Here is a 23,635-nt window from a genome sequence, read left to right on the forward strand (position 1 = left end):
GAGTATCTAATTTAGAACGCTATGGCTGAATTTCCATCATTTTAATAATTTTGTTTTGATTTTTAACCTTTTTCCATTAAGTAATTGATTTCGTAAGACGTTTGACATTTTCTTTTAAAATGTAACGATTTGCCACCCTATATATCGAAAATGCTGCGTTTTTGACAATATGTCTATCAGCATATTTTTATTATTTTGCAGAGTACGCCCTGTATAATCACTCTCATTACCCATTCTCACACAAAACTATGTACAAAACCCGATAAACTTAAAGAAGCTTCTTCTTCTTGTCTTTAGACTTGACGCACCGGCCTTTATAGCAAATTTCAGTTTCATGGGACACTTCAGTTGAGGTCGAGGTCGAAATTTCCACCTGCTTGGGTTCTGTCGCTAGCTCCAAGGGCACAGTGGCGGTTTCCGTAGTCTCCTCAAGCGAAGTCGTTGTCGTTGGATCTTCAGTAATCTCTTCTGGGAATATCAAAGGAGCAGTCACAGTAGTTGTCGCAGTTTCGGCGTCTTTGCTGGCGTTTTTGGCAAAAACTCCAAACATCTCATAAATGGTGTCGAAAATGTTCTCCTGGGCTTTAGCTGGTGATGGAGGGGTCGTGACCACATCTTCCGACTGGGCCTCAGTGGTAATCTCAAGTTCAATAGTCTTTTTGGGATAATCAAGTTTTTCAATACGGTCAAAAGCATTGATGACGCTTTGATAGTTCTGGGATTCAGAGACATCCAAGGGATCCGCTGGTCTGCTCTTCACAAGCCTCCAAGATCCTCTTCTCTTGCTTTTTTTATCTTCACCTAAATTTATCTCCTGACTGCTTTGCGTGGTGGTCCCTCCGATGGCCAATGCCAGAGGCTCCTCATTGATGCCATAAGCTGTGGTAACCAAACTATTAGGGTGGGGCAGATATGTGGGCGTGTAAAACGAGGCGTGGGCGGCCTGATCTTCAGCCTCACGAACAGTGGTAGCGTCCAATTTCTGCAGGAAATTAACGGGGTAGTTTTGCCCTGCCACATCCTCATCTTCACTTTCTCTCTTCACATTCTCTTGGGGTTTATAATGGGAGCGACCTCTGGTCCTTGTAACTCCAGGCCTCTTAGTCACATGATGCTCTTGCGACTTTTCTTCGTTGTTAGGGGTAGTTTTTCTTGTGGAAGCTCGAGTCCTGGCTCGAATTCTCGGTTTAGGCGTCTCCTCTTCTTCGAACTTAGGGGTAGTAGTGCGGGGGGTGTATTTAGGCCTAATTTCCCCTACGAATCGCACATTAGAGGACTCGTCAGGTTTTTTTGAGGCTTGAATGTTTAAATTTGAGGGGCTGTAGCCGGGCTGTCTGATAAAACCGAAAAATTCTTGCTCTTCTTCCGGTTTTTGGAGGGACGACACTGCTCTTGCAGGGGTGCTAGAGGGCCTTGCAGTTACTCTAGCTGCAGAACTAGCAGCAGGGGTTGTAGTGGCAAATCTGGATCTGCCTCGGCCTCTGCCTCTTATCGGAGCTTCAGTGGTGGTGGTAATCGGAGCGTTGTTGTTCAAGACTCCCCCAGATTTAATGGTATACCTCACTATCGGCTCCTCAACGCGCTTAGGAACGAATTCAGCCCTTCTTTGATCCGGAACATCAGTCTGTAATTCAGTGATTGCGGGACGCGTGGTCTTAGTGTTGTCATATTCTAAGGGTTGCTGCTCTGTAGTGGTAGTTTGCACGTTGTAGAATTGTTGATAATTTATTTCTGGTTCAGAGGTGACTGTGGGCAATATATCTACTTCATTTGGCTGTGCCTGTTGCTCCCTGCTATTGGCAGGCTCAAAAGTCCTCTCAGAGATTGGCTCCCTGTAAAGTTCCCTTTCAGTGGTTGATATGTCGTTCTGCAAAGGCCTTCCTCTAGTTCGGAATCTCTGCGGCACCTCTTCCTTTAAAGATTCAGAGCTTACCACAGGCCTCTCCGATGAAGCAGAAACTCTACCTGCAGGACGTCTGCTTCTTTCTACCGAGTGCGCTCTTCTCGGAGGTTCAGTGGTGCTGGTAGTGATTCTAGATCTTCCGCGCCCTCTAATTCTGTTTGCTCTGGTGGTGGTACTAACCTCAGTCGTTGAGGACAACACCGTGACCTCCTCAGTGAAGACTTCAGGTTCGATTTTGCTTGAGGGAGTTGACTGAGGTTTGGTGGATGGAGCCAGTAAATTGGGCACTAGCAGAGACCTCACTGCTTGGTCTTGAAGGCTGATATATGTTTCGTCGAAACTGGGTTGGTAGAGAGTGTTGAGGAAGCTTTGATGAGATTCTGGCTCGTGGATTGCGGATTGTTTGGCTTTTTGATCCGCAGCAATAGGTGTGGTAGTTGTTGAAGCGTCATATATCTCGGACTGCCTATTAGTGACCAGTGGTCGCTCGTGTATCTCTGGCTCTCTATTAGTAACCAGAGGTCGCTCGTGTATATCTGGTTGCGTATTAGTTATCGCAAGGGGATCGTATGTTTCCGGTCGCCTGCTAGTAACCGGGGGACGTTCGTATGTCTCTGGTTGCCTATATAAAGGCCTTGAAATGTCATCGTCATCAACCTCAAAGCTATAACTAGGCTGAGCACTAGTTCTGCCCTGATTGGGCTCTCTGTTTTCATAGTTGGTCACCTCAGTAGGTCTAAACCTATGCCCAGCAGTAGTTTCTTTATATTTTTCAGTGCTAACATCAATTTCATAGGGTGATTTTTTAAAGTAGTCACTGGAGGGCCCCAAGTTGAACACGTTAGCTGGGATAGTTTCGATCTCGGTGGTTTTATCTAGATCAAATTTGGGCAACTCATAGTCGAATACAGGAGACTGAGATCTTCCAGTTTCAAAGTATTCTTCTGGTAAATAGCGATTTGCGCTGAAGGGGGTGGTGGACCTCCTAGGAGGGTCAGTCACTTGCTCTCGTAACAAAGGGGGAGTCACCGGCGATTTCACTTCAAACTCCTCAAGTACCGTGTACTTCTCATCAGGGTCTGCTACTGCTGGCGGCGGTGTAGGAGTAGTAGAGGTGGTAGTGGAAGTGGAAGTGGTAGTGGTACTTCTACCTCTACCTCTAATTCTCGCTTTGTTCCTCTCAGTGGTACTAACCTCCTCCTCGTAAGAATACCTGCTCCTAGTTCTCTCTTGCTGAGGCCTCCTGGTGGTGGAGTGCTTTACCTTATTGTGATTACGCTGCTCATTTAAATCTTCATTAATTTGATGCAACTCATACTCCTTAATTGCAACGTCAATGGGGCTGACGTTGGGCAACTGCGGCTGTTGGGTGGCTGCTTTATTCACTTGAGGCACGTAATATTCTTGCGGCCTGCTCTGAGTCAGGATCTCCTTTACGGGATTTAAATAGGGATTTGCTTCTGAGGTGCTTTGAGGACTAAACACTTCATACGTTTCTAAATTTGAGCTGTATTGAGGAGGCTCTATAGGTTTCGCCTGAGGCACTGAGACCACCACCGAGCCTACATGAGGAGCTGGTAGGGGGATTTTCGAGTACCCCGTAGGGGTTTCATAGCTGACTGGGGCGACAAAGAATGGTAGCTGATCGATTTTCCTTTCGATGCGATTTCCGTTTATGTTGTTTAAGTAAGGAAGAGGGAATTTAGTGTAATACCCTGGAGAGTCTAAATTCGAAGGCCCAATGAAGATCTTGGGGGAGTTTGCTGATATCGAGTCTTGCACCGAAATGCTTTTAGCCCCTCTGAGAACGTTAAGAACATCTGTAATTCCAGCCTTGTCATGGGACTCGAGGAAAACTGCCAGTGGAGGCTGATGGGGCTTTAACTTGGGCTTTTTAGTGGTCGAAGCCGCTTCTTGCTGCTTCAAAGGATTGATATCGTCTCGGAATTGCTGTTGCAGTTTATGGGCCTGCAGCGATTGTTGCAGGTAATCTTTCTGTATGCTCTCAAGCCGGGATTGTTTATCAGGGCTAAAATCCGGCTCCCGGTACAAAGGGAGGCTTGTAGGAGCGTTGTAAGTAAGCGGTCTAGTCGACTCAGTTGAGGGGTTGAAAAGTAGCTTTTGCTCTCTAATTTGCTGCTTCTCAGCGGGCCTAAATAGTGGGTCTTGATAGGAAGGGGTATTATAGAGCTTTTGCTCCCTAAGTAATGCCTGCTCCACCGCTTTCTCATCGTTCTCTACCAAAGGTCTTGCTAGGAATTTCTGCTGTTTAGGGGCACTGGGATATGACGTTAAAGGAGCGTTGTAATTAAACTCAGTTTTCTGTTGAGTGGGGAAACTGGGGATCTGATACGAAGGCAATGGCGAAGAAGTGCTATAAATAGATTCCTTGGGTATTAACTGAGCTTTTTCAGAATTTTGAAAATTGTTGAGATTTGAAGGAGCACTCGCAGGGGTGCTATAAACAAACTTTTGTTCTCTCACAGCTGGCCCACTTGCAGAAAAATTCTCCAAGGGGATTCTGAGCTCTGAAGCCTTGGAATCGGGCTGTTCGGCAAAATTCGGCCTTAAATTCTCCACTGGCACATAAACCAGCTGAACACTTTCCTGCTCTGCAGGTCCTGAAGGAATTGCCGCAGGGTTCAATGGTATGGGTCTTTTCTCACTCCTATTTCCAATCGCCTGATAAAACTCGTTATTAATACTTGTGGGATTTAGTGAATGGTAAAAGCTGCTGTTAAAGGGTAGTTGGTACTTTTCGTAGAGACTTGGAGCATCTGGAGAGGGCACTTTAGGGTTAACACTAGGCACTGGAACGTAAGGTTCGGATGGCTGCTGCAATGGAGCATAGGCACTTTGTTGCTCCACATAGGGCGATAGCTGCTGCCCATTGTAGTAGTTCAGCTGCGGCTGCCCTTTTGCCGGAGGCGGAGGAGGAGTTTCAAATTTATACTCCGCAGGAAACTTTAGCTTTCTAGGTCTAGGATCCAACACCTTCTTTAGGGGAGTTTCTCTTAGGAACTGCTCAGGTTTTCGTTGTTTTCTGAGGTTGTACTCATGCTCCGGCAAAAACTTTTGAACTGGAGCTTCTAAGTTGAGGACCCTTTCGTTAGGAGCTTGTCTCAGCTCTACAATCTCAGAGGCACTTCCCTGATAGTTTTTCGGAGTTATTGGAATCCATTCGCTAGTGTCATAAGCTCTTTCTCCTTGAGCCTTTATGTGTACAACAAATATGCTGTATGTTATAGTGAGTAGCATCCATTTATTTTCCCGAGGTATCTGAAATAAAAATTGGAAAGTTTAGATAGATGTTTATTTGATTATTAGATGATTTTGCCTGACAATTTGAATAAATAAGAAATATGAAGATCGTTATCTCCGTTTAATTTGAATTAGCCGGTTCCAATGAATAACCCTGATTTAAGATTATATTAATTTTACTTTCACTCGTCTGAATCGGATAAAAAGGGATATTGTTATGTCGTGGTTCGATGAACAATTTTATGCACTTAATGCACTTTGCTTTTACGAGTTAGTTACACATTCAGTGTGGCTGGACTAGAGCTTTTTTCGACTAAGTAACATCGCAATGACGAGATTATTTGCCTGTTGCCATAGACGAGGCGAGGTTTGCCTAATAGTTTTGCTTCTTATTTAATCATTATTTAATATTGATTAAGCCCAAAGCTAATCTTAGTTTTCAAGTAATAATTAGTGCCAATTTCTGCGATCACAGAAACTGCGTCTCCAAATTGTCCAGCAATTTAACTTGCTCAATGGGTTCCACATATTATTTACCAACTTCATAATTCCTTGGACTAATTGCTCCCCTGCATACTCTTGTTTACCATAAAAACTACTGCTAAAAGCCCCTTCACTTCCCAGGTGATGAAGTTCTTTTTACGGTTCTCATGGTTCTCGAATTCTCTTCACTCGTTTGATATATGTAAGCGTAGCTTAGCGATCAGAATGCGTTAGTTTTCGTTATTCCACATATCCTAGATTTCCATTTGCAACTAACCATCTTTTTTGGTTTTCATTGTGAGCCAAACCTTTGGATTTATGGAATTCCATAGTTTTTAGTATAAAATTATCACGTTGGTTTCTTCAAAGCAGCAGCTAAAGCATTCTTCTCAAAATAGGTAGTTAGCCACTTCCATTGCCATGTTTCGTGCTCTTCATGGAAACTATCAAACCATTAAAACTATGTGTGAGTAAGGCAATACCGGAACAACTTATTGGCTGCGTCTGGTGGGAATCCCATTCTATGTGTTCCATTGTATCTCTGAAAGGTACCATCGTAGTTCAGCAACAGCGAAACGACATCAAAGTTCACATTCTCCGGAGTTGGTTAGTCAGCTTTTCCACTAAGTGGCATTGTCGAGTCTGATAAAACGATCCGTCTGGCCTGCTTTGGGTGCAGCATTCTTGTAAAGTGTTTCGCAATCGCATGGGTAGTGTAATTCATGAGTATTGTGCTCAGAAGAAGTTTTATATTTAGATATTAATGGTATGTTGGTTTGTGGCGTGGTGAAAGTGCTGTTCACCATATTGTCAGGAAATAATTTTTTCATATAATAATTATCTGATATTTACCATTATTAGACTTTCATTTTTTATTGAAATATAAATACCAAATACATTTAATTATACATGTGTTTGTAAAAAATTTTAATTTTTGCATGAATTTTAATTTTTTCAATTGGCATTTTCAGCGCGGTTTATTGGATATTAATGCGGTTAACTCAATTTTGATGTTAACCATAGCGGAAAGTCACAGATTATTACATTCAGGAGACTTATTAACTGTAAAGCCCATATTTGCGATACATAATTATTAACTAACTAAAACTAAAAGTAAGGTCCTTTGCATTTTAAAAGTATTTCTGTCGTTACAAAAAACTTTTTAAATTGATCATTTAGAGGAAAAATCTCACTAGTAACGAATTTACAAATCATTCTGTTATTTTAAAATAAATTAAAAAATTACATTCGCTATATTGTCATGAAAATAAGCTGATTTTAACTTTATCTTCACAGGTTTAATTATAAATAGCACCAGTGGCAATATCATCAAAAAAATTACGCATTATGTTGTTGGCACAGGTATCTTCGCTACCTTGTTAAGAATTTTTTTGATAGAATATAATAAATTTTGGCTAAACAATGCTATGCTGAACTAACCTGAACTAATCGCTTTTCATGCATTTTAGTATCGTTAAATCACATTAATTGGATAAAATGGAATTTTTTATTTTTTATTTTCCGTCTTATTGCCGTACTTTGTTTTTAATGCACACAGAGATAATTGACGACAAATTCATTTAATGCGGTTATGGAACATAACAGTTCCTTATGCTCATAACTACGCCCGGAAATAGATATTTTAATTTCATGGCGATTTTGAGAACATATTACTTCAATAATAAGCGAAGAGTTATTACGGAATAAGAGTAAAATACGAGTTAAAAGTATAAAAATGTGGTAAATGTTTTGCTGCCAAAAGTACAGCTACTATTACATCTCGAACAAAATGTTGTGACAATTTCATTCACCAATCTGTCAAGAAACAACTAATGCCAATTAAGCAAGAATATGACATTATTATTTATTATTATTACACTTCCTATTACAAAATACCATGTTAAATCACTCACTAATTTTTTATTAAAATTGTCGTTTTGTTACGTTACATAAAAACGCGTATGTTGCAAGACTAAATGCGAAAAAAACCGGGCATACAAAACGGCTAATATGCTTGTAAAAATGAACGATAATTGGTGACTTTCAATTTTATGCTTAATAAACCACGACTTTCATTACACTTAGCACAGAATGCGATGCTTTTCTGCCCAACAAGAACACTTTTCTTTAACTTAATGTGCTTGCATTTTGCACTTAATTGACTGATTAATTACTAGGCACTTTATAAGACGTTAACATATATATGGGGATTTTTGAAATATCACGCGTTTTTGATAACTAGACACGTATCTTCAGAAATTAGAGCATATAGCGCTAAAAGTGCACTAAGAGATATGAGGAGAAAATTAAGAGGAGAAACCTTGTTTTCTTGTCAATGACCAGATATGGAAATGCTGCTTTGCGGAACTGAAAAGTGGGCAATTAGACAGCGTGGTGGAATCTCGCCAAGGAAAGTGGTACTCGGAACCTGGTTACGCAATTGCAATCAAACTGAGATGCTACAGTTCGTCAGCTGGGCCGCTATGTATTGCAGAACCGCGAAATTATTTATTAAACACTGTTGTCACGACCTGAATAAAACTGGGTGATACTAAATTGATTTCTAAAAATTAAGTAAATATTTAGAATTGTGTGAAATTCTTAACAGTGTAGAAGGGCGTTCCGGAATATCAAACATTATTGACACACAAATATTTTATGGAAGTAAGCTCATTCACCTTTTCGTCCAGATGGTCCGACAATTAAATCGTCTTAAAGGCAGTCCTAACGCTCGCAAAAATAACAGTGAAATGACGCCATTTCAGAGTCCAGTTATTACTGTTACGTTATAAATTTCATATCGTGATTATATTAAAAAAATTGACCTTTGCGTAGCTATTTACAGTACCGATCTTGTTACATATAGACTCAACCTTGGCACTGCTTTTGTTTGATTTCAAACCTCCCACCTCTAATTAAAGCCTTCTGACTCACATGCGCCGTCACAGACCACTTCAAAAAACATTTTCCTTTCATCTGAAAATCTGCATAATACCGCAAAAAACAAAATCCTTTGGAGTTCGTTCTCAACAAAACAACATCCATTTGCATTCAACATAAATGTTGGTTAATTGCCAATAATGTATGAATAACGCCATTGTGCATGTGTCGACTTCAAATCAGATTCTTCACATTAATTGGCATGTATTATAAAGAGCTTACGTTTCATTGTTTGGGCATATGCTTAAATGGTAAAAAGTAGGCGCAAATTCGAGAATGGTTCTTATAGGTGAAGCGTGGTTATGTAGGTGCGGCGTTGAGGAGTATTGATGTGTGTTGCAAGAGGTTAAAAGGGGGCGGCAAATTTGGGTGCGTGTTAAAATGTAAATTAAACATAATTGAATTGATGAGATAAAACACGAAGTACAGTACAAGTTCAAGTGTTGATTTTACTATTCTCCATTAAGTCAAAGGGCTTACCCACAGATGGCGTCAGAGAAAAAGAAGGCACATAAGGCATTGCTTTGCGGGACATGTGTTATTCACCATATTATCACGAAGTGCTTCGAAAAATTCAATTTTTCGGCAAAAATCTGAATATACATAATTTATTTTTATTATAAAATGAACTTGTTTTTACCTATCTCAAATATAGAAAAAATGCCACTTGTCAGTTCCTGATGACAATTTGATCCCATTCAGGCACCTCTTCTCTTAGGTTTATAAACCAAAGAAAATTGTTTCTTTGAATCTGCTTTATTCACATATAAATATTTTTTTTAATTTTAGATAATGTCTCCCTTACCATGTTCAAAGTAGGTGAAGATAATCCAAAAACAAATATCCAATTAGAGGGAAAGGAAATCGAAAGGCACACGAGATAACACCTAAGAGTAACTGGTCACGACCACCATCTCAAGACACTCTGCTGTTTCACTGGGCACACGCTACTGCACCACTTCGTATATCCGTTTGAAGAAAGTCTTAAAGAGAGTGTCGACCAAGCTCTTATACGACACCTTCAAGCTATTGAATAGTGTACAGTTTGAGGGGGGAATCAAATATAACTCAAGCCCTTTGTCGATGTTTGAAGTGAGATGAGAAATAGTGGACAAAATGAACGGAAAATAGGTTCCAAAAAATCCTTTTTTGATTTTAGGTGCAATCCTTATAAAATGGTGAACGCCTCTTTTCTTTCTAAACAAGTTTATTATACGTTGGAATAAGTCTTGAAACGAGCTCCTATCTGTGAAGTTTAATCTATTAGAAAGGAAAAAAATATGCTAAATGCTTGTTCAGAAAATGAGCATTTTTGCATAAAATTTTCACTAAGTACGTAATATAATTGTTACGGTTGCATCATGGGCAATTAAGACAACCCAACCGACCTGGTCTTTCTCCCCGAAAAAAGGAACAAATACTGAATACTCCTAACTACTGTTATTGCACATTATACTCATTTTTTTCGTTAACAATCGTTATATAAAATTCAATTAACCGCGTTTTTTATGGCGGCTTTTAATCAATTGGTCATAGGTTTCACGGGGGTGCAGTATCAGTGTTATTTAATTTTTTCCATGACCGGTGATTCTTTATCGATTGATTCGGTTATTCAGCATTAGCCTGAGAAACTAAAAACTCGAAAAATCTTGGAAATACCTCTATTTAATTCAAGTAAAATGTAGAAACCACTAGGGAAGTTTTAAAGACAGAAGAAAGAAAAGGAATTTCGAAGGTTTCTAAACTTTTTTCTAGGGCCGTATTGGATTTTTTTGCCAAAAAAACTTTAAACAAACTTAAGTTCTTTATACAAATTTTTAATCATGTTAGAGGCACCTTCAGTGTGTGATATTGGAGTAAAATTTAATTTTCAATATTATGAAGAGCTAAAACACTTTTAGCTCAAATTCGGAAGTTCAGTAACGCACCTGATTCTTGTGACAAAAAAGCTTAAAGTTTTTCTCTACTTTGCCAAATGTTTAGCCCACTTAGAGACGCCCCTGATTTTCGACATTAAAGCAAAAAATTACTTTCGGAATTTTTAAGTGTTAAAAAGTTTTTCGCGAGAAAAACCTGAAGGGTTCGGTCTACAGAGTTTTTCTTAAAGTATCTTCTACTCTTCAAATTTTTATTATTCATTCAGCTACTCTCGAAGACAGGACCGGCCTTGGCAAGTTTGATGCTCTGGGCGAAATTTTTAATTACCACTCTTCTACCCCCAGGACAAACCACCGACCAGGAAAGTCCATCGCCCTCCTGGTCTGCTGCTCTAGGTCGTTGCATAATCTCGCCCCCTATAAAACCGATACTGCCCGAAGGATAATACTGAAGCAACCGCGTTTGAAATTATGCTAATAGCTCATGATTTCACCTTGATACCGGTAGTTCCTTTATTAATTAGCAATAATAATGCCTCATCAAGCCGATCTAGCCCAAATAGAAAACAGGTCCCCCCTGGTCATTTACATTATGATTTTCTCTTCTTACATTGTGTATTTGAATGATTATTAACATTTAATTTAGTGCAGATTTTACAGCTACAAAATTAGAGGGTTTTATTTCGGCATCGGCACCATATTACACCTTGACAAATCAGAAATTATACTATCAAAGGTCATTATAGCCTTATAATTACACATTAGAAAGTCCTTTCAGTCCTATGCACATGTCTAGTCAGAAGTACTGATAATTAGACATATTCATGTAGTCACGGCTCGCTAATACAAGAGCACCGATGATTTTCAATTTCAACATACCCAAAGTTACACACTTCAATTAAGTACCATTCTCGGGTTGTACTCCAGCTTTACATAAAACGTACCGACATTTTTTTAAGTGCAAGTGAAACGCCCAAACTTTCACTGAATATGAATAATCATGGTAATTGTTGGAAGGCGTACGTGAAGGTCGGCCGGTTCTGCGGGTACCGCTTTTATGATAAAGATTGTAGTGACTTAATGCTAGCCAGCATCCGTTTTGGGTGGTACCTGTCAAGTTAAGCGTGAATTTCAGATCTCGATGAGATTTGTTTTTGTGCCTTGACCTTCTAAGAGATTTACAAGTCACTTTTGCATCGCAAGGGAATCGCGTTAGATTTACCTATAAACCTAAAATAGTATGCGATTTTGATTCGGTTGAAGTGGTCAGTTTTGGGTGATTTTCCTTCTGGTGGTCATTAAAAAGTGAATAAGTCAATGACAAGCTCACTGGTAAAAGTATTGAATCCGTTTTAGTAGGGTAGCAACGTTTGAGAACTGCTGTGGCTATGATTTCGGAATTTTCGAAAACCATTTTCGTTATGTTTGCTATGCCACAACTCCATTTTTTCATATGGGACACCCTGTATATTACGCGATTGTTTCAATTGGCTATCTATTAACGTTAATTTATCTATAGAAATACTTATACTTTTTAATTTTCTAGTGAAATAAAGATTAATAAGTGCTCGCATTCAATGATTTTAAAAGGGAGTTTTTGTGAGATTTTCTTTAAGGGCTGGAAATTCGATTAATTTCATTGGGATTCCCCGTATATTATTGAAAATTATAAACCTACCAGTCATAAGGAGCAATTTCATAATACACTCTCCTCTAGCTATCTCCATCGATCTGCGAGAGATTTAGGCGTCGATAATGCCAATTTTGGCAATGTCCGCCATGTTCGAAATGCTAAAATTCCACTTTCTCATATGCAACCCCCGGAATACAGAAACTTAATATTTCTGCTGAGGGAGTACAACCATATGTAACTTTCGGTGGAAAGTCAGTGGTGCAGAACTTGTGGTTTCAAAGATGTAAATTTCTGAAAATTAAGATCCTGCAATTTTTCTGCTTTTTTTCTGGTGTTCAGAATAACACTTCCAGTGCGCCACTAATTTTCATCAGAGGGAAATTGGAGATTTTTGCTTAAATAGTATAGTTATATTTAACTTTAGGGAAACGTCGGCGGCTTAGAACTTGTAGTATGAAGGTTCAAAATATTCAGAAATTTTGATCAAGTGTGCATACTTTTGCATCTTTTTTCTGATATTCAGAAAGTCGCTTCCCCTTTGCCACCGTTTTTCATTAGAGAGAAACTAGACGCCACTGTTTCTGTTCAAAGAGTTTCTTCATGTCCGACTTAGTTCGAAAATTAGTGGGCAAGAAATTGCGGTTGCAAAGTTAGAAATTTTCGAAAATTCCCAACAAGTGTAAATAGTTTTTTATCAACAGTGGCGTGGAATTTGTGAGTTTAAAGCTGTAAATTTTCGAAGATTGAATTCTTGAGATTTTTTGAATTTAGGACTCATTAATGTTAATTTACGCGTAGGAATCTCTATATTCATCTCTCTTAATTTTCGAGTAACATAAGAATCCATGAGAGCAATGCGCCATGGAGCGTGTAAAATGCTTTTGAAAGAGAATTTTTGATTAGTGAGCAAGTTTTTCGCAACTCTATTCGATTTATCTCTCTTTCTATTACATTGAGTAATATAATTTCATCTCAACAACACTCCATATTTAAACTACTATTTCTCAAAACAATCAACTTGCCCGTGAGTTGCGAAATACCCCTACAAAAGTTGCTTTATTTGCATTCGGTTCTGGTGGAATACACGAAGCGATAATTAGGCTAAAACGTATTCCAAACATAATTTGTTACCAACTGTTGTTTCGCTATGAGGTCAGTTAATTGGTAATTGTCTCTTGAAGTGGACCAATTCATTATGTAATTGAAACGCAGTATTTCATGCATATAATAAATTTCTTTGACCAGGCAGTTTCTTTTAGTTTTGCTATTATTTCCCGAACATGTTAATAGATGGATTTTTGTTGCGCGACATGTCATAACGCGCACTCTCTAAATGCCGAATGACGAAATATGGATAAAATGGAAAACAGACGCATGAATATTAAACGAGTTTAAACTTGAATTCTAGTGGGTACCAACACTAATTACATTATATAATGCGTAAAAAAACATAATAAATATCGATAAGAGCCAAAAAGATATCGAGCTGCAACCACTATCTTGATTATCAAAGTGGGATATACCGGGTGTCCCATAATTCTCTTGTTAACGGGTGATATCCGAAAGTGAACCCAACCGATTCCCATGCCTCACTAAGTGCCTTAAAAAACTCCTAATTAAAATTCCCAAAAAGCTTTTGATTTGACATAGAACGCGGCAACCATAACACCATCATCGTTACAGTGAATGTGCGATTAAAATGGCAGCTTTTTGCACTTCTGCAATTAGATAATCGATATTAGATATTGTTATTGTGTTATGTTGACGTGGTCATGGAGCCCGACCGTTAACGTAACGTAGCTTTTTTCGATGCCCGATCTAAAATTTTAATGAGACTCAGTATCACACTTGTGGTTGGACGCAAATTAGAAATCAAAAAACGTTATTTTATCGTTAAAATTAAGGATCTAAACAAAATCATGCAGCAATAACTTTGAATACTGCCAGAAAGTTCCTACCTTGATGGCTTGCTTAAATAACCAATTCAAGAGTGTCCAGAAGATTCGAGATAAGTAGAAATTCAGGACAATTCTCGAACTTTTCCGACTGGAAATGTTTAAATTACGACGTGGTGGCTTTTAAACTTGGGGAATGAGACTCCCGGGGAATGACGTGTGCTTGTTGATTTTTCACGTTCAGGCGGTCCCTGGACTGCGAACGGCTATGATTAAACTAGGACAATATTACCAAGATCAGGTTTATTTCAATGCTCACATTTTTATCCAAGGAATGAACCAGTTTAATGGACCAAAGTGAGTGGTAAATTGTAATGAAAGCTGTATACTTTCGGCCTAAATATAACATCGGCGTTAAGACTAACATTTATTACATTGCAACACTTCATAAAGGTCGAATAGGCTTTGAATTTAAGAAGAATAGATTATAGTAACAGTGCGGTAAGAGTAAAGTGATTTTGCGCATGCCTGCATTTTTCTATGGAGCACATAATTCCCATTTCAACGAGGGATTACAATCCGACGATTCAAAAATAGTGGCTCAGGAGGTATTTTTAAAAAAATTCAAATGGCGCCATATTTAAAAGAAGATATGCAGGAAATTCGAAAAAACGGCCATCACTGATAACATACGTTAATCTTAACACTTCCAACACATTTGAGCGACATTCTTACACCACCACACTTACAAAATTAACTGAATTTTCCTCATCCAAAAGGCAATTTTGTACTTTTTATTTCCCTCCGAAAAACCTTAAGATATGCCACTGGTATTATTGAAGATCAACTCACCCATGAAATGTCAAATTCGTATCTAGCCGGGAACGATATGGCCAGAAACTTCAACTTGGTTTATTATCAAAAACGATAAACTGGAAACGGAAGCCTGGACCTGAACTAACCTGAACTGAATTAGACACATTCCAAACAACTGTAGCTTCGAACTGGCACAGGTGCGTTACTGGAAAAGTCCGGATTCCAACGAAAAAACAATTTCAAAACTCACTGCGCTACCTACACGGAAGAACCTTGAAACTAACTATCATCAAGGCTGCCGTACTGATCATGAGTTCTACAGTAATCAAAAGTGAAATAATTTTACATTTATTTATTTTAAATTGCACATTAAATATAAATAAACGTTAAATTAAGATTATGGGAACTATTCTCTTCGCATTTATTTATTATTCGAACGTAAATCCGAGTTGAATCCTCAGAAACAAGAAATTAACAATGATCGAAAGTGTATTTCAATTAAGATTGATTGGGCAAGTAGAAAATGTAAACAAAACAGTAATTGTTGACGACACTTGTTTTCTTTTAACGATTTTTCCTGTTCAGAATTTCAACAATAATCGTGTTTTCCGCTATATTTTATTTACCGGTTTTGCTCAGCTCCTCGTCGACAATCCATTTCGCGTCTATTGACCAATTTACAAGCAAAATAAAGGGTTCAAAGTTCTTTTGCAAGGCCGGCGAACGAAACCCTCAACCCAGACCAGGAAAAATCGAATTTGTGTATCTCGTTCTCAGAGCTGTTATAAAACACCGAATCAGGATGTGGTTTCCATTTCGTTTGACAAAAACCTCCACCAATAAGAAGTTTAATAAATTATTCAAATTCCCTGCGAAAGTAACGGATTACGTTATTTTTAATGCTAGTTAACGATGGCTTCCTGTTCTGGCTAATTTAACGTTGTATGTGGGTAATAAGTGATTGTGTCCAAATCGGAGGTTTTTGCGGTGTTGCAATGGGCTTGGTCCGATACCCAAGAACCAGTTAGAGATCCATTTGTGTCGGCGTTTCCTTGTCAGTTTTACTTTTAAAGATAATGTCCCAACATTGGCAGGATTTTATTGACTTGCACAGGCCTTTTTTGTGAATATTCGCCCCCTTTTCACCATTAGTCCTCTCCCTCGAGTGGTTAAGTGTGAATCGGTGGCGTTTCTTGAGCTTTATCTTGAAGTTCCTCCACCGACAATGGGCTCCTCAGCGCTTTTCCAGCCTGTTGGCTCCATACTTCGTCGGCTGTCTCTATTGTCAGTCTAGGTGTATATCATTCGAGATCCTTCTTGATTGCCATCGATCTTTCTTTTCAAGATGAGGTGCCGAGTAAGTATGATGTCCAAGTCATCGTTTGTCCCTACGATTGGTAAATGTGTAAGTTCTTCTGTAACCATGACATGGACGTCTTTTCTTCTTTCAAGAAGCCGCCTGCCGTTGTTCTGCAATGCCAATCTGTAGAGTTCGTGTTGCAATTCCCGATTGCTCTGCGCTGTCCTCTTTGACTTCCAAAGGGCGCTTCTTCCAGATCGTTTTGCAGGAGGCCTAGGGACGGCGGATGATAGCAGAAATTAATCCTCAATTTACTCCTGGTGATGATGAGGTGTACTGTTAGAACCTCCACTTTTTCCATATGGTAATAACTCGGCAAGATAATCATGTGTGTGTGTGTGTGTGTGGACACAGTTTACATAAACAATAAGCGGATATCGTTGAGAATTGCACAATGATCCAAATTTTAGCACTAAATTTGTGTTTACTGAACTAACACAACCTGCAGACATCCTCAAGTTCACCAGTTTCCTTTTCCTTTCTACATTTGAATCGAAAAACCGGCTCTGCTCATTAAGACAGGTGCGGCGGATCGGCATTTTTTCTAGATGCCTAACCGGAGAAAGAGTGAGAGAAAGTTTTGGAATTCTGGTTCTTCGAAACCGTGACATACTTAGATCCTCGTTGGTCCAATGAATATCGAAATCTACGTTGGCGATGCCAACGATGGATTAGATGCGTAACAAAAAGAGAGATTAATGAAAAAATTCATAGAGATTGAAGTCCATGCGGGCTTCATTCATGTGCATGGACCAGAGCGTTCATGAATTTCTTACGTAATTGAGTTATTACAGCGTTTTCGGTAATAATCTATTTTGAAGTTAATGAACTTGCCATTATGCCTCTATTGTTAATCAGGTTCAATCACTAGACACATCTCTTTATAGTGAGTGATATGTGGATTAGCCTTGCTAAGCGTGTCCAATTGGGAATTTCACTCGGATTATTATCGAGTTATTTTCCATTCAATTTGAAATTACTGATTGATTAGATTAGAGCAAGAAGAAAGAGACCAATCGCCTCTATTGATATTAAATGAATTTCCTTCGTAATAACGTCAAAGAGAAAAGAGTTCGATTAATGCACGCACGCATGCGTCCAAGCTAAAGGCGATTGAAGTAACATTCATGAATTTTTTTAACAAAATTTAAAAATTCTCCCTTAAGAGCCCCAACACTTTCAGACCTACCTACCTTAAGTTAAGGATCCAAAACATCTTCTAAGTCTTCATTAATTGTCGAGTTCAAAACCAAAGAAAAGTTCGTTCTGTAACTGACTTAAAGTAATGCGAACGAACTTTGTTTGTAACACAAATAAACTCAAAATGAAATAATAAACATTAATAAACAAGAACTCTTAATTAGGGATATAATTTAATTCCACTGACAGCTAATCATAAACTTACTCTCTTCTAATTTCTCTCAATAAAAAAAAAGTGAATTTTTGGCTTGAAAGTGGCGACAGTATTATGCAGGTGTCATTTTTAGGCTCAAATTAAAAAAAATCGTTAAGTTATTTATGCGCAAAATTTAAATAATTATAATAAATAAACAAATTAACGGCAACATTGCTTAGCATACTATCCTGCTGTGACTCGTCTTCTTCACCTCCTAAACTTGACATCCTCGAAGATGTTACGTGCTTTGCGCGCTGAAGGTCAAACTCATTTTGTATTGAAGACAACAATCATGAGAATACATTTAGAGGGTTATTTGGTATTATTACCACGATTTTCTCGAATGAATGAATGACTCATTGTTTATTTGTTTATGACCAGATTGTGAGAATCCTGTTTTGTTACACAATTTTTTACTTATAGACACATAATTTGCAAAAATTTCTGGTACCAGAACCATGTAAGGCGTTATAACGTCTCTCACGCTAGAGAAATAAGAAACCTTGCCTCCATAGAAATAATGACAATCAAAGCTTATTGCTCTAGTTGCTTCTCCCGAGTACTGTTGAGCTATGCTCTGATTGTTGTTTCACTTTTGATGCGCAAAAGCGTTACTGACACGAATTGACTTAATTAGAATAATAATTAACTACATACTAAATAAAAAAAATTATTCATTCATTTATTTAATCTTGAATTGACATACGTATGTGTTTACCTCCGCTTTAATCCATTTTAGGCCCGACAGATACAGAAAGGATTTTAAGACTTCTCTCTTGAACAAACAATTTTTCTCTCTATATGTAAATTTAATGATTTTGTGTGTACGATTAGTACCCACATTAATAATATAACAACGAAATGATATAAAATGATGCTCATTAAGTAATCACGGTCATTGTTCAATGGAAGTAATGTAAAACAATTCGAGACTGTTTGCGGAAAGTTCGTGCAAGAAATGCATTTGACATTGTATTGTGGAAAATTGTAGTCTAAAATTGGATAATCGCGTTCCATATAAAAGAAACTCACTTTTGCTTTTGTGGATATTAAATCAGTATATCTAGCTTAGAGTGGTGGGCTTTGTCAATTATTATTATGTGGGTAAGTCGTTAAAATTATTTTTATTTCAATTTTTAGTTCACATTTATGCCTATTTCCGGTGACATTTTGAAAATTCTGCAAAGGCACTGATTGGTCATAGCGGCAGATTTAAATAATAGACTGTACAGTCGTTTTTAATCGGGCACTTTCATAAACTATTGATCATTTGGTCTTTTTTTCTGAAATTAAAATATTAATAAATTTCAATGTTATTCTTAAAAAAAATTATTGTAAGTAGGCTGTGCTTCATAGCTCGCAAGTAATATATCACTTTAGTTGATTATCGGACAAGTGGCTCGTTGGTCTAGGGGTATGATTTCCGCTTAGGGTGCGGGAGGTCCCGGGTTCAAATCCCGGACGAGCCCCAGCAACTTTTTTAATTTTTTTTTAGTACAAAAATGTATTTTAGAATATCTATAAAATACCGTATTTATTATAACTCAAACTTAAAATTCTTATTTTCGTTGAAAAAAGCATATATTTTTCTTCAGATATTGACCTCACTTTTGACTCTTTCCTGGGTCATTTTGGGGCCCTGCGAAGGTGCCGTGACTGAAAATCATAAATATACGACCAAATACGATAATGTGGATATAAACGATATAATTCACAATGAGAGACTCCTCAAAAACTACGTGTTTTGCCTTCTGGACAAAGCTTCTTGTACTCCCGACGGCCTGGAGCTTAAAAGTAAAACCGAAAACTGCTATAAAACTACTTTTCTTAATTGTGTTACATTGCAGAAAACATGCCCGATGCAGTAGAAACTAACTGTAGCAAGTGCAGCGACAAACAACGAGAGGGATCCGAAGTTATGATGCGGTATTTGATTGATAACAAGCCGGAATACTGGAATCCTTTGCAGGAGAAATATGATCCCACTGGCAGCTACAAGCAACGGTATTTGGAAAGCAAGAGAGTTGAAGTTGAGGTGAAGCCTGTTGATGCTCAGTGAAGCAATTTTTTCTAAATATATTTTTTGAAAATTTAATTGTTAAGAAGTGCATTGGAGACAATAGGTAAAATACAAAAATATTAACTGAAATTAGTATTTTATTCCAACCGGAGATTAAGCAAATTCTGACATAGTTTTCTCTTTCATTAAATATATATTCTGATTTAATAATAAATTAAGTTAAATTAAAAAAAGCTTAGAAGGAATATTATTTTCCTATTAGAACTACTTACGCCATCTACGTTTTAATAGTGCAGCTTTATGCGAACTGCCTTCAGACACCGTCCGAGTAATACAAAGAACTTCCGTGTTTCCAACATAGAGGTCACTCTAGATTTGGGGGGTTTTCCAACGTTTGGCGGTTTTTATTAATTCAAAATTATTATTTCTCAGGCAATCTAATCCGTTTAACATTATTCATTCAGTGGACACCCAAGACGTTCTAGTATGAATGTTAATGTAATTAATCAAAGTAAAATTCACTATAATTTCCAGAAGATATTCGGTCTATTGGTACCTTTAGTTTTTTTTATGGTCCTTTTGAATAAAAACTTGCGTGCAAAATAATCTTCTAATGACTTAAAATCCCTAACGATTTAAATAGCTAAATAACCTTCATGCGACTTAAATGCTTCAACAACCTCCAATCCTCTGGGACACAAACATTCATATTTAAACAAAAAAAACAGCTTAGGACCCATATCAAAAAGCTTATAAATAAGAATTTAAACAACCATAATCATCTGCGAAGCACCTACACTGTCCTCGATATCGCAAAATGTAAAAGTCTTACTGGCGAGATTAGTGCACATGGTAGCACTATTCTCTCCGCTACGCTCCTCGAGATTGAACGTAATGCGTTCGTATTGGTACCATCGCGAACATTAGGTACCAACATGGTTTTGTTTACTTCGTTACTTATCGGCGTTATGCTGGAGTTAACGGGCGCGAAACCGGCACCTGAGGCCAAGTACGCCACCAAGTACGACCACCTGGACGTGGAGATGATCCTCAACAATCGGAGAATGGTGAATTACTATGCCGCATGTTTGCTGTCGCAGGGGCCCTGCCCCCCCGAGGGTGTTGAATTCAAAAGTGAGTTCTCTAAGTTTGAATATGCATGCGATTATGGTTGGACGCTTTTCAAAGAATGGCATTGAAAGTACACACCTTTGGAATGGCCATGAATGAAAAGTGTATCACGAAGGTGCTGTTTAGGTGTTAGGATTAATAGCAGATTTGTATAATTTAAAATAAGTAGCAGAGGCAATGACGAGAAAGATTGAGAGAAAAATAAGAAATAAAAATGGCGAAGAACACTATCTAATTGCATTATGAAAATCCTGTTTGGATTGAATAAGACTTATATCTCTTGTTTTTAACACTATCAGCTATAAGAGCAGATAATTAATATGCCTGCAACAATGATTTAATTTTATTATATTAACTCAACTTATTGCACATAAATTGAGGCAACTACGCAATTTAAAGCAATTTGAAGCAGCTTTGCCATTCTTTAAAGACCTTTTTGAGTTGCCTCATATGAAGCGAATTTGCAAAAGGTGTCAATTAAGTTTTATCAGTTGGGTGATAAGAAGGTCACACAAGGCAGGATGAAAGCGTGTTAATTAATGTAAGAGGTTTTGCGAATATGGCTGAAGAAATGTGTTTACCATCATTATCATAACTTTCGAATATGTTGATTATTAATTTTCGCCGACTTTTCTGCAGGATGGTCAGTTGCGAATAATAAAATAAGCTAATTTATGACCGATATATCTGAATGTTTTCCAATTTGCAATTTCTTGATGCAGATGAATCTCCGCAACTTTCCTTATGAAGCATCATAATTGCCTTCCTTCTTCTTCAAGTCTCTCTAATTTGTTTGAAATTTTCGAATATACACCAGAAGAGGTAGTTTGAAGTAGAAATCTGAAGCTACAGGATGACCTAGAAAAATCTGCCAGAAGTTATACACAGTGAGCCAAATAATTTTATAAAACACAACATACAAAAAACAAATGTTTTCTATTGTAATGACATTTTAATCACCAATATTCCACGTACGATTATTAAGAACTTCTACAGATAAGCAATGAATGTAACAGCAAATACCGAAACGCCTATTTGACTACTTACGATGTCTGTCACATTCAGTAGATAAAATTCATTGTGAAATAATGAACAATCGCCGATATTATCAAGCCTGCAAATCTCTCTTAATTACGAAAGGTATCCACTTCCTATGTATACATGACGAAGCCAGTCACCAAGGCCTTCATCGTTATGCAGAGTGCAATTACTGGCCTACTGACCTTATATCTATTTAATCAGACTATTAAACGATAAAGCATTTTCGAATCACAATAAATTCTTGCAGATGGGAATTCCTCAGCTTTAAACTGCTTCAAAAAATCGTTATAATGCTTCACAACAATTAATTAAAGCGATATGTGGCAGGAATTCTTCCGGAAGCTCTTCAGACTAATTGCGGCCGCTGCACTGAGAAGCAGGCCACAGTTACATTGCGTGCTATAAGACGCCTGAAGAAGGAGTATCCAAAGATATGGACTCAATTATCTCAACAATGGGACCCTGATGATGTCTACATCAAGAAGTTTGAATCGACTTTTGGATCGAAAAATAAAATACCTGCTGATAAGTGAGTATCTAATGGCTCTAAAAAGAAACTTCTGTTTAACTTAAGACTATTTCAGAACCGATCCTAACGCAGCCACAGCCTCTTCAGAGAGATCCAGCACAACCACCATAAATTCAATCACCACATCATCTAATAATAACATTATAAGCATTGCATCTAGTAACAGTACTAGCACTGAATCACCCATTTTATCAAGCACTACTAGCACTGCTACCAGTACCATTGCGACTAGCACCAGTACCAGAACCACTGCTAGGCTGACACCACCCATTCCAGGGCTACTGCCCATTAATACATTTTTCACTAATCCGCCCATACCTCTCAGGCCCATAGCAGGGCTGGGGGCCAACATAGGAGCTACGGTGAGTGGGCTGGTTAGGGGCTTAGGGGCTATCGGCTCCAGGGTAATGGAAACAGGGGCGGAAATTGCTGAGGTTGTTATTAGGAATATCGCCAGGCCTTTGCCCCTTTAGGGCTCCACATTGAGTCCATTTTTAATTTAACGCAGTGATTCATTTGAAATAAGTCACGTATTTTAAATCTACTGCACACTCTTTGATCTACTTAGTATGGAAGCGTGAGAAGAACGTTTCCTTAAGTTCATAGACCCTAATTGAACTAACAAAGAATCCACTATTCATCTACATCACGTAATCGCAATTTGCTGTAACATTTTTGTGTACTTACCAGGTTCTAGTTTTACATTAGTCATGAGCTCCATCATTCTTCATCTTTATCATGGTTTTTAGGTGATGGCCATTAAGCAGGTTGAGAAAGCTGTAGCTGATATCGCCCTTATGAAGATTAACATGATCAAGAGTATGTTTCTGGCACCATGGAGGAAGACTCGAAGAAGAAAACGGGTTACTGAATTAACGGATAAATTAGTGTAGCAAAATAAAGTTAGTCTCTATATGTTCTAGTGCTGTTTGAGGTGTGTAATTCCTCTGATAAAGGCCGATGTGTGCTATATTGCTTGCTGACAAACTTTGAAGTTACAGAGCAAATTTAATATGTACGTGATAAGGGGAATCAGACATTACATATATTTCTATGTTGGTATTTTTAATGTGATTGTTAGGAATATATAATATTTTTTTACTTTGTTATATACAGGCTTGTTTTCTGTTCTAATGTGGTTTCCGAAGCGCTAATGGATTTCCATCGTTACTTGAAATCTTATACCTTTTACTGGCACTAAAAACACCATAAAATACTCTCCATTAAATTTTGCGAGCGTTTCTATTGGATAACAAGCAATTCACTACCTTCTTAATTTATTAAGTGGGTTCATAGATGGCGCTTAAGTCATTAAAAAAAAATTTTTAACCCGACCTGCGCGCACTTGTC

The 23,635-nt window shown here is 38.0% G+C and overlaps 4 protein-coding genes and 1 non-coding gene across 6 annotated transcripts in view; 4 read left to right on the forward strand and 1 right to left on the reverse strand.

The window, feature by feature from the left end:
- The window catches only part of LOC136420202 (ninjurin-1-like), a 56,030-nt gene that overhangs the window by 24,650 nt on the left and 7,745 nt on the right, over positions 1-23,635 (forward strand). The window lies entirely within an intron of this gene.
- On the reverse strand, positions 198-9,553 carry LOC136420186 (proteoglycan 4). Its single transcript, XM_066407015.1, has 2 exons — positions 9,393-9,553; positions 198-5,182 (listed from the first exon to the last, which is right to left on the reverse strand). The coding sequence occupies exons 1-2, from the start codon at positions 9,393-9,395 to the stop codon at positions 269-271; spliced, it is 4,917 nt and encodes a 1,638-aa protein (XP_066263112.1). The 5' UTR covers positions 9,396-9,553; the 3' UTR covers positions 198-268.
- On the forward strand, positions 1,616-23,392 carry LOC136420198 (uncharacterized). Its single transcript, XM_066407031.1, has 5 exons — positions 1,616-1,622; positions 20,512-20,718; positions 22,084-22,285; positions 22,341-22,647; positions 23,035-23,392. The coding sequence occupies exons 2-5, from the start codon at positions 20,520-20,522 to the stop codon at positions 23,176-23,178; spliced, it is 852 nt and encodes a 283-aa protein (XP_066263128.1). The 5' UTR covers positions 1,616-1,622; positions 20,512-20,519; the 3' UTR covers positions 23,179-23,392.
- LOC136420205 (ejaculatory bulb-specific protein 3-like) lies at positions 11,767-19,630 on the forward strand. Of its 2 annotated transcripts, none has more exons than XM_066407044.1 (3): positions 11,767-11,796; positions 19,160-19,358; positions 19,412-19,630. In XM_066407044.1, exons 1-3 carry the CDS (start codon positions 11,782-11,784, stop codon positions 19,621-19,623), a joined length of 426 nt encoding a protein of 141 aa, XP_066263141.1. In that variant the 5' UTR covers positions 11,767-11,781; the 3' UTR covers positions 19,624-19,630. The 2 variants fall into 2 exon arrangements, with proteins under 2 accessions (XP_066263141.1, XP_066263142.1); XM_066407045.1 differs by lacking the exon at positions 11,767-11,796 and adding an exon at positions 18,369-18,668.
- Positions 18,962-19,033, forward strand: TRNAP-AGG (transfer RNA proline (anticodon AGG)). The gene has a single exon. It is a non-coding gene; the product is annotated as a tRNA-Pro (tRNA).

Source organism: Euwallacea similis, chromosome 3 (assembly GCF_039881205.1).
Source record: "Euwallacea similis isolate ESF13 chromosome 3, ESF131.1, whole genome shotgun sequence".
Lineage (NCBI taxonomy): Eukaryota > Metazoa > Arthropoda > Insecta > Coleoptera > Curculionidae > Euwallacea > Euwallacea similis.